An 11,258-nucleotide genomic window follows, 5' to 3' on the forward strand; every position below is an offset into this window, starting at 1 on the left:
GTAGGTGACTTTGCCCCCCCCCCCCTTCACGGGGTTTTCACGGCAGGAGATGTGCGGTGGTGGCTTGCCGTTGCCTGCCTCAGGATAGGGACCTTGGACTTCCTGGGTGGTCTCCCAACCAAACACTGACCCGGGCTGCCTCTGCTTAGCTTTTGAGATCTGACGAGATCGGGCTAGACTGGGCTACCAAGGTCGGGCCTTCGTGCATATACTGTAGACACACACAACGTATTTTCAAACACATGTTCATCACTGATCAAACGTGAATCACTTTCAGTGCAATCCTATGCACTTATGCCCTTCTAAGAAGAAGAAGAAGAGATTGGATTTATACCCCGCCCTTCACTACCCAAAGGTGTCTCAGAGCAGCTTACAAACTCCCCTCCCTTCCCCTCCCCACAACAGACACCCTGGGAGGTAGGCGGGGCTGAGAGAGCTCTGACAGAAACGGCTCTTTTTCAAGGACAGCTCTTATCAGAACTACGGCTTGCCCAAGGAGGTTCTCCCAGATTAGAGTCTGCGCACTTAACCACAACACCAAACTAAGCCCACTGACTTCAAAGTGTGTAAATTTGTTTAGGATCTCACCGGCTGCTATTAATATGCTGTAATGGGCATGATTTTAACACACCAATGCTCCATCTAAGCTGTGGAGTCTTGTGAGCAAAAATTCTACTTTGCGAGCTCCTGGCACTAAAGTTGTGAGCGAGGTGATTTGGCTGCTGCATAAATTAGTTTGCTCTGGAGCCCTCCTTCCTGGGCTAAGACAAAAATGAGTGAGCCGGAGGCTAAAAAAAAAACGGTGAGCTAGCTCACACTAACTCAGCTTAGAGGGAACACTGTAACACACTATTGAAGAGTTCAGCATTTTCAGTGTTACAAGGTTTAACTTGATTTCCAAATCCGCTGCTAGTCCTAGTGTGACTTCCTGTACAAATAATAAACTTTATTTTGCTTACTACAACAGATGATCTCTAGTGACCCCATTTATTTCCCCCTGTCTCTCTGCTGTTGAGAAATAAGACCCATATCCTAAGGCGGTATTAGTTGCAGCAGTTTGCTGCTCCCTCCCAAGGACTTGGCATCTTCACGGTTCTGCTTGCAGAACGCTCAGGAGTTCGTTCTTCTGACTCTTCTCGCTACGGGCAATGCGAGCCAGAGGGTCTATCGGTACTCACCCGGGCAACTTCCTGGGGCTGCCGCCCATTCTCGGCAGCGCAGTTGGAATGCATGACGACTCCTGCCCAGTCCTGGAATCACATGATAGCCTGAGGGAAAACAACCAGAGAAGATGACAGTTGAGCAATACAGAAGCATGACCCTCCGTCGGACAGGACCGCTGCTGCTGAGGTCGTGCCATTTTGAGCCCGTACAAGTAGAGCTGGGAGGTAGATGATGAGCCTCAGGTCTACAGCGGTCATGGGAGGCCGTGAAAAAGGAGCTGACTCAGTGTTAACCCCCACCCCACCCCCTTCCCTTTTCTGTGCCAAGAGGGAAACACCAGAACGGCACATAAGGAGAAGGCCAAAATGCCATGTAATCAGTCCCTGACAGACAGCTGGACTATCCCCCCCCTGCGGAGAACAGCCGAGATAATCCAGAACACCCCACGGAAAGCACACAAGAAGTGCAGCCACAGCAACCACTCCGAGTGCCTCCCCGTCTCAGGCTTGGCTGCTGGGCAGGTGCTCAGCATCAGCTACTCGCATCTGCCACATCTTGCCCAAGGAACCTGCTCCGGAAGACCCGGTGTTCTGTCCTGGAGGAAGGTGTTGTGGTTAAGTGCGCGGACTCTAATCTGGGAGAACCGGGTTTGATTCCCCACTCCTCCACTTGCACCTGGCTGGATGACCTTGGGCAAGCCGTAGCTCTGATAAGTGCTGTCCTTGGAAAAGAGCTGTTTCTGTCAAGAGCTCTCTCAGCCCCACCTACCTCACAGGGTGTCTGTTGTGGGGAGGGGAAGGGAAAGGAGTTTGTCAGCCGCTCTGAGACACTTTTGGGTAGTGAAGGGCGGGGGATAAACCCAATCTCCTCTTCTCTTCTTCTTCTCCCCAGGGGTCCTTTTCACCAACCCAACAGCCAGAATGCCACTGTTCATCAAGACACCTGCAGGGACAAATGCCAGCCTGCTCTGTCGAGGGCAGCTAAACACCCCGGAATGAACCACAAAATCCAAGTTAGAGCCACTGGCCAAAGCCACACAGTGGCTTGGGAAGAAGGGGGGGGGGAGGCTCTCTGCCTCCCTCCCCACTAGCCTTTGCCACAGGACTTCCGGAACTCTGGATGCTGCAATTCTGAAAACTGAGCCGTGACCACAGACGGCATCTCCCCCACGCTCTGGCCCAGCTGCTTAGCTTGCCAGTCCAAGGGGCAGGAATGAGCCAAGCGCCCTTTCTGCATGGGTCTGATTCTCAGCCTGAAAAAGATGGGGTAGTCCAGTGGCTAGACCCCTCTACTTGAGAGTTCCCAATTCAGATTCCGCCCTTGCTATGAATTCACTGGGTGGCCTTACAGGGGATTACTGTAGAGGAAGAATACAGCAGATACCAGCACTGCATTTGAGGCGCCCTAGGATTTTTCACAGAGTGATAGAAGGAACTGAGCCCACATATAGGTGGTCCATCCCCTGGCAGTTCCAGACTCTGACAGCCAGTATCACAAAGGTGCTGGTGCAGGAGACCAAGGTATGGTATATGGTGGGACAACCCCATGACATCAGCAATAGGGTTCAGGTCTATATTATGGCAAGGCATAAGAGATGACACTGGCGGTGAGCAGACACAATGTGCTTTCGCAGACATCAGGCCAGGCACACTGCCTTTCAAACTTAAGGAGACTCTCATTTTAAGAAAAACACAGGTCACGCTGGGTTTTCACTTCGGACACCACCTAAACCTCTCAACTGTTTTCCTCAAAATTGCCAGACCTGCCCCACAAACCTTTCCTTGCCTGCTCTCAGGGGTGCACTCGTCATAATTTGACCTTTATAGTCAATTCTGTTTATAAGAGCCCAGAGCAAGCGCCTATTTTTTTTTAAAAAAGCACACACAATTCCCATCAAAACAGGTACAAAATAGGCTTGTGGCCCTGGACACATTTACTAGATGTGTAAAAAAAAGTATGCAAAAAGTCTGCTGTCAGTTCCACAGCTCAACCCTGGAAGCCAAGAACTGGCAAAAAGAGAGAGCCTTTAACCATAAGCAGAGCGATGTTCCCTTGATCCTACGTGACCACCATCACCTTCCATTCATCCACAAACAGCCACGTCGGATTAAGGAATAGGACTTTACAACTGAAGAGTTAGGATCCCAGAATGGGTTTGGGGCCAAAGCATCATACCACAGCCGCTGTCTCTGAAACCCAGAACTATGGAAACCAAGATCTTAACCCACACGTACTCACACACCTAACCACACCCTCTGTTAGGAAAAGAGGCCAAACAAAAGGAGTGTCAACAGGATCCCATCACAACCAGTGTTCCCTCTAAGCTGAGCCAGCTCACAGTTTTTTAGCCTCCAGCTCACACATTTTTGTCTCCGCTCAGGAAGGAGGGCTCCAGAGCAAACTAATTTATGCAGTAGTCAAATCACCTGCTCAAACCTTTAATGCCAGTAGCTCACAAAGTAGAATTTTTGCTCACAGGACTCCACAGCTTAGAGGGAACATTGATCACAACCACTGATGATTTGCAGATGAAACTTTGGCTGCCCTAACTAAGAGGCCTGAGATAAATTCCCTCTGCCTCAGTCTTTCTCAGGGCAAGAAGTTCGGCTACCACGTCCTAGAGACATTTCACCTCTTGCAAAACACTGGGCTGAGCACCAAAGCGAGCAGCCGCTCGAAGGCATGTTCCCAGAAATCCCTTTGCTGACAGACACTGGAGGAAAACTGTGGAGGGAGGGCAGTTCTGGTTAGGAGAAAATTTCACAAACAGCAAACACAAGCCAGCCTGGGAGATCCCTTCAAGGGATCAATTTATATCCTGGGATACTAACAGCAAATATTTGTGCAGGGCATTCAGCCACACTCAGCAGCCTTGCACCTTGGCCATCCATACCCAAATAGTTTTGAAAAAAGAATGTGGTAAACATTACATGTACAGACCAGTGTTCCCTCTAAGCTGAGTCAGTGTGAGCTAGCTCACAGGTTTTTAGCCTCCGGCTCACACATTTTTGCCTTCGCTCAGGAAGGAGGGCTCCAGAGCAAGCTAATTGATGCAGCAGCCAAATCGCTCACACACAACTTTAATGCCAGCCGCTCACAGTGTTCCCTCTAAGCTGAGTCAGTGTGAGCTAGCTCACAGGTTTTTAGCCTCCGGCTCACACATTTTTGTCTTAGCCCTGAAAGGATGGCTCCAGAGCAAACTGATTGATGCAGCAGCCAAATCTCTTGCTCACAACTTTAACGCCCGGAACTTACAAAGTGCGATTTTTGCTCACAAGACTCCACGGCTTAGAGGGAACATTGGTACAGACAGTGCCTAAACTCCAGCAAGGAGGAAGGTGAAAGAGTGAGCGGATCTTCCAATGAGTGATGGAATCTAGAAAGGTCTTTAAAAAAAGAAAGAGGGGAAAAAGAGGCGCCTGAACTCCCAAGAGGGAAATGGAGTTTTCTATCTGTATACTGAAAACTCATGAACGTTTAAACATTTTAAAAAGAATGCTGTTGAAGAGGTTCCAAAACTCTGTTCCAGTGTGTTCCCCCAGGAAAAAAAGCCCTGGATCTAGACAACAGAACGCCTTCACCCGCTCACCTTCATGCTTGGCAAGGCAACCCTCCAGACGTTCAACCAGACCTTAAACCCCGAGTCCAGCAGGCTCTTAGTCTCCTCCAGAAATCAGTCCTTTGAAACCACACCTCTCAGAGGCAGTCAGATTCCCGGTTCCTTGAATGCTGTCGTCTTCAGAGTCAAGAACAATGGAGCAGGTGACAGATGCCAAGTCACAGTCTTGGGATGAAAGCCACAAAAGCCAAGTCACACGCTGGTTCAAGTCAGAGCCTGGAAACTTTAAAAGCTCAGACATGAACACTTTGTTACGCACATGGGGGGGGGGGGAAGAGGCTGTTCCTCAGTGCGCGATGAACACTATAACCCGGTGTCTTCATCCAGGATGCTGAGAAGTATCAGACAACCAACCAGGCTTCATCTGGTGAAGAACCTGAGAAAAGGTTTCAGACCCACCTACTGGGCGGGGGACCAACCCTACTCAGCCCCTCCCACTGATCCCAAGCAAGACAGAGAGCGCACCCAACAGACAAACGGCCACCAGTGAGGTCACCTGGAATCGGCTTCCGTTCCTTTCAACCTTTCCCAACACATTGCTCCTAAGCGAGTGAGTCATGCACTGGAAGACCTGCAGCTGAGAGCGGCACATGGCAAGGATGTGGGAGGCCCAGTCCTCCAGCACGGCCAGTAGAGGCTTCTTGGAGAAGGCTCAAGAGCTGTGCGACCGGCCCGGCTAAAGGGACACTGGCCTGTCTTGGTGTTCCCTCTAAGCTGAGTTGGTGTGAGCTAGCTCACAATTTTTTAGCCTCTGGCTCACACTTTTTTTGTCTCATCTCAGGAAGGGACGGCTCCAGAGCAAACTGATTTATGCAGTAGGCAAATCGCTCGCTCACAACTTGAATGGCCCGTAGCTCACAAGGCAGAATTTTTGCTCACAAGAGTCCATATCTTAGAGGGAACATCTTGGCAGCCACTTTTATTCTCACACACAGCCTCCTCTCCCCTTTTCTATAAGGGCACGTGATAAGCATGGTTGGGGGCGCAGGCCGATTTAATGCTGTACTTCTAAAGATGCCAGTATTTCTCTAGGTGCTACAGAAATACGTGCAACAGCCCAATGCAGAGCGGGCACCCTTCATGCCAGGGCACCCACAGATGTGTTCCATGTCGCTGCTCACTTTCTTCTCCCTCAAGGCACCAAACCAGGCCTCCTCACGGGAACCGGAGGTGCTTCAGAAAAGACCTCTGTACCTGCAGGTAGCCCCCATTCAGAAACAGCCCCCTCCAGCATAGGAGGACAGCCGGTCTGGAACCCCCCAATATCCCCATAGCCATTCTGACAACACAACAGCTGGACCTAACAACACCTGCCATACCAGGTTCATTCACTGGTTCATCTTCCAATGTTATACATGCCATCACGTGTCCACACCTTCTGACGAGGATACACACCCATTTTTTAAAAATAGTTCTTTATTATATTTCTCAACATGAATACCATGAAACACACATATAAAACATAAAGGAACCCACCTCACATTTCAAATAGCTATAAATATGTATATGCTCATAAGAACATAAGAGACGCCAATGTTGGATCAGGCCAAAGGCCCATCCAGTCCAACACTCTGTGTCACACAGTGGCCAGAAATACCAGTGCCATCAGGAGGTCCACCAGTGGGGCCAGGACATTAGAAGCCCTCCCACTGTTGACCCCCCCCAAGCACCAAGAAGACAGAGCATCACTTGCCCCAGAGCCCCTAGCTATACCTTGTGGCTAATAGCCACTGATGGACCTCTGCTCCATATGCTTATCTAATTCCCTTTTGAAGCCATCCATGCTTGTAGCACCCACCACTTCCTGTGGCAGTGAATTCCAAGTGTTAATCACTCTTTGGGTGAAGAAGGACTTCCTCTTATCCGTTCTAACCCAACTGCTCAGCAATTTTATGGAGTGCCCACGAGTTCTTGTCTTGTGAAAAATAGTTCAATCTTTGCCTTGTATTTTCATTGAAAGATTATCTAGTTCAGCTATCTCCAAAAGTTTTTTTAAATAAAATTCTTGTTTGGACGGTACCTCCTCTCTCTTCCAACTCTTAGCGAAAACAAGTCTTGCAGCTGTTACAAACTTAAGTGGTTAAATTTTCGACCGAGAGGACTACAGATTTGCAGAGAAAACTTCATAATGGCTAGAGAAGTAGAACTCCAACAGACCATACTTTCTTCGAGGTTTCTGATGCGAACCCAGTGAGCAACTATCTGAGATGCTTCTCAGAATCCGAGCGAGGTGGCTGAATCAGTGGCCCACTATTCCTCATCCAGCCCTCGGTGCTCCAAGCTCAACTGGAACACCCCCCAGCCCCAAAGGCCAGCCACACACTAACCCTTTGGGAAAGCTGATTTCCCCCACGCTTATTCTCCGCTGTTCTCCTCATGAAGGCAGCACCCAAAAAGGATCTGATCTGTTACTAGCTTTACCTGCCACAGCAGAGCTCCTGGCAGGAACAGCAAATCCCCCCCCCCCCTCAAGTGGTTAAGGACCTTCCAGTTGTTGTTCAGAGTTTTGCAATCTATGCCCTATGGACTCCGTGCCAGCATGACACACTCCCTGGTGCCTGTGAACAAGGAACACCACATTCTCCAGCTCCCTTCTAAGGAGGTCATTGCAAAATCCACCAAGATGCCATCGTCATGAGTCAACGGCACGGAAGGAAGTCATTCAAAAGTCACAGAGAAGCGATCAGAGGCCCGTGAACATGCTGGTGCATAAACATGCTTATGAATCTGCACCATAAACGTGCTTGGTCTTGAGCTACCGGCCTTGTGGCAATTCTGAAGGCAATTCTCTACAGGAAAACTAGGATGCAGCTGTCCTTGGCCATCTCCAACCTGACTCCACGTTGCTCCCGTGGCGCCCTCCCCCAAAGTATTTGAAAGTTGCTTCCTCAGAACGCTCACTCTGCATCATACCACAAACAGATCTCATGACAGAAAAAGCAGAAACTGAGCTGTTCCCAGACCACTTCTGGGTTCCCGGATGCTCTTCAGGCAAGCGGGGCAATGAGGCCTCTTTGAGAGATGGCGTGATGGGGGACGAAAGCCGCCTGGGGAAAGGAGGGTTCAGCGGCCCAGAGCCATTGGTTGGTGCTGTTCCACTTCCTAAGGTCGCCTTCTATCTCCTGCCTACTCATTTCATCAAACCCCATTTCTTTCTAAAGCTACTCTGGTTTTTCACCCTCTTGCTTCTCAATTTGTTGTTGTTCAGTCGCACAGTCGAGTCCGACTCTTCGCGACCCCATGGACCAGATCACGCCAGCCCTACTCCTCAGACACGTCGCAGTCCCTCTGGCCAGTGGGAAACCAACCCCAGACATTTTATGGTGGCACAGGACGTGTCTCGGTGAGGATGGGAAAGGGAGCTGTGATAAGAGGGGCTGGCCTTAGAACTCGATCCACAAGGCACAACTCTATCCACAACCATAGTGTGTAACACAACGGTCACACACAAACACACACACTCTTTATTTTCTGTTGTTGTTCAGTCGCACAGTCGAGTCCGACTCTTCGCGACCCCATGGACCAGATCACGCCAGGCCTTCCGGTCTTCCGCCGTCCTCTGAAGTTGGCTCAATTTCATGTCCGTTGCATCGATGACACTGTCTAACCATCTCATCCTTTGCCGTCCCCGTCTTCTTTGACCTTCAATCTTTCCCAGCATCAGGGTCTTCTTCTCCAGGGAGTGCTTCCTTCTCATTGGGTGGCCAAAGTCTTTGAGCTTCAGTTTCCTTATCTGGCCTTCCAGGGAACAGTCAGGGTTGATTACTTTTAGGATCGACTGAATTGATCTCCTTGCAGTCCAAGGGACTCTCAAGAGTCTTCTCCAGCACCATAGTTCAAAAGAATCTATTCTTCGGCGCTCGGCCTTCCTTATAGTCCAACTCTCGCAGCCGTACACAACTACTGGGAATACCATTGCTTTGACCATGCGGACTCTCTTTATACCACATGGCTTTCTCCAGACAAACAAAGCAGAGTGACAAAAACCTGGAAGAACAGGACTGTCTGGGAAGGGTAAGAGAAGGCCACCTCTTGTCTCTTCCAAATGTCCATATTCTTCTAAAAAACAGAAGACTCTCAGCATCGTTACTGTGGCAGAACAGGCCCCCCAAAACCTTGTTCTACCTTGGCAGGGAGGAGATGTGGAACTTACCCAGCTGACTCTGGTCACTAGACCCTAATGAGGAGCACCTCTGCCTTGTTCTACCACTCCCCAACATAATAAGATTCCTTTTGTCAACCAACCCGTTGCAGAGTCAGACAGATGTCCGTTTAATCCTGCTGGCAATTATTTCTTCTGGCCTCTTTGATGACTCTTCTTCCAATTAAGAACCTGGCCACCTTACGCAGGGGAAGGTTGGGGAATCTTGGGTATTAGACTAATGAAAATGAGGGCAGGAGTCTCACTTTTTCTTTGTCCCTTGATGAGCATGCCTCAAAATTGTGTATGTGAAGAACCCAGATCTCTAAACTCATTGCAAGAGAAAAAGATTACCTTTACATAATTAAAGGTCTAAAAAAGCTTATACTTGAGCAGAATGGCCTAAAAGCAACAGATCAAGGGGGAAATAAAATGAAGAAGAGGAGATTGGATTTATACCCCACCCTTCACTACTGGAAGGAGTCTCAGAGCGGCTTACAATCTCCTTTCCCTTCCCCTCCCCACAACCCTGTGAGGTAGGTGGGGCCGAGAGAGCTCTCTCAAGAACTGCTCTTTTCAGAACAGCTCTGAGAGAACTGTGACTGACCCAAGGTCATGCCAGCAGCTGTATGTGGAGGAGTGGGGAATCAAACCCAGTTCTCCCAGATTAGAGTCTGTGCTCCTAACCACTACACCAAACCGGCTCTCAGTGAGTGATAAATGCAACCCTCTTTCTCTAAAGTCATCCCTGTAAGTCGGGAAGTAAGACACAGGCAGAATACCCTCAAGATTAGTAAAGGTTTCCCTTGCTTGAAAGCCAGTTGAATCTGACTCTAAGAGGCAGTGCACATCTCCGTTTCCAAGCCAGAGAACCAGCCCTGTCCGTGGTCATGTGGCCGGCAGGACTAAACGCCGAGGCGCACGGAACGCTGTTACTTTCCCACCGAAGCGGTACCTATTTATCTGCTTGCAGTTTCTTGCTTTCGAACTGCTAAGTTGGCAGGAGCTGGGGCCAGAGGCGGGAGCTCACTCCGTCACGCGGCACTCGGGTCTCGAACTGCCAAACTACAGACCTTCCAGTCTGCAGCTCAGTCTCTTAACCTCTGAGCCACCGCAGCCCCCACCCTCAAGATTACCAGATCTCTTTTTCATCTAACGCTTGTTCTTTCCAGCCCTTCTCATGAAGCTATTCAAGCTAAGCTGCATCCTGCCCTATCTCTTTTTCCAAACATTCTTGGCATTTTCCATAAAGTCGGGACACAATCCCCGTAATAGCTTTTATTAGGACTAGCCAAACAACACACCACAGCGTGCACGTTCACATGTGTTCTTTCTCTGGATTCCAGTTTGGGACCTGCACAGCTGCTAACAACTCCATTGTCTATCCAAACCTCTCCTATTCTCCCTAAATCTTTTCCATTCCAAAATCAAGTGTCTCTAAGTCCCCCTTTAAGCACCATCAGGTCGTTTCCCTTCCACCCATGGAAAACTGTTAGTCTCTTCTTTTTTTGGGGGGGGGGGGAAGTGTACGAATCCCTCCGCGTAGGCGTCTTCAGAACACAGGACAAAACCCATTTGCTCTTATGCCCGCTGGCATTACCAGGTGAATTTGTACCTTGCCAGGGAGGCAACAGGTGGCTAGAAAAACCTGACCTACAACTTTCCTCTACCTTTGAGGGTGTCTTTAGATTTAACTTCTTGAGTATGACAGTGCAAATTAGACATTTACTTTTGAAAGTGGCGAGTTTGCATACTGGAGGTGGCATTTCACCAGTCACAAGGAGAAAATGGGATCAGAACTACAGAACATCAACAATGATGATAAACTCAGTATGTTCCTTGCACGGAGAAGTGAAAACAAAATGGTCTGCATTCACTGGGTGGTAAGATAAACAGCCCATTAATGATAATCTCCTCTTAAGGGGGGGGAAGTCGCTACTTTAATAATGTGTACATTTTCAAGACAATGGGCACCCACTTCAAAAAGAGCTGAAAAAACTATTCACAGTGAGACAATCTGACTTATCAATACCCCCCCTACACAGGCTTACGACAGCATATTTTCAAAATCTCCAGAAAGCTCGAAAAAGTTTCCATAGAGCCACCACCGGGATTTTTCACCCCAAGGAAATTAAGAACCATGGCCACAGCCCTTTTCAGCAGCTTAGAAGCACTCTGCCAAGCCTCTGAGAGTGTCGGGGTCACCAGAATAAAATCTAGAGGCTGCAATTTGCCTTTGTCACAATATCTCAGATGTTGACATAACTATGAAAGTCAAAACAAATAATAAAAAAGGCATTCTGTGCATCAGCTCCAATATAAATCACCACTGTC

The 11,258-nt window shown here is 49.0% G+C and overlaps 1 protein-coding gene across 1 annotated transcript in view; it reads right to left on the reverse strand.

The window, feature by feature from the left end:
• The window catches only part of PLEKHM1 (pleckstrin homology and RUN domain containing M1), a 50,969-nt gene extending 45,990 nt beyond the window's left edge, over positions 1-4,979 (reverse strand). Inside the window, 2 exon segments of the mRNA XM_015416560.1 lie at positions 1,179-1,268; positions 4,754-4,979. Of these exon segments, the coding sequence (XP_015272046.1) occupies positions 1,179-1,232 (54 nt within the window). The 5' untranslated portion in view covers positions 1,233-1,268; positions 4,754-4,979.
• Positions 4,980-11,258: the final 6,279 nt, after the last annotated feature.

Source organism: Gekko japonicus, unplaced genomic scaffold (genome assembly GCF_001447785.1).
Source record: "Gekko japonicus isolate JY-2015 unplaced genomic scaffold, Gekko_japonicus_V1.1 scaffold3267, whole genome shotgun sequence".
NCBI classification, from domain to species: Eukaryota; Metazoa; Chordata; class Lepidosauria; order Squamata; family Gekkonidae; genus Gekko; species Gekko japonicus.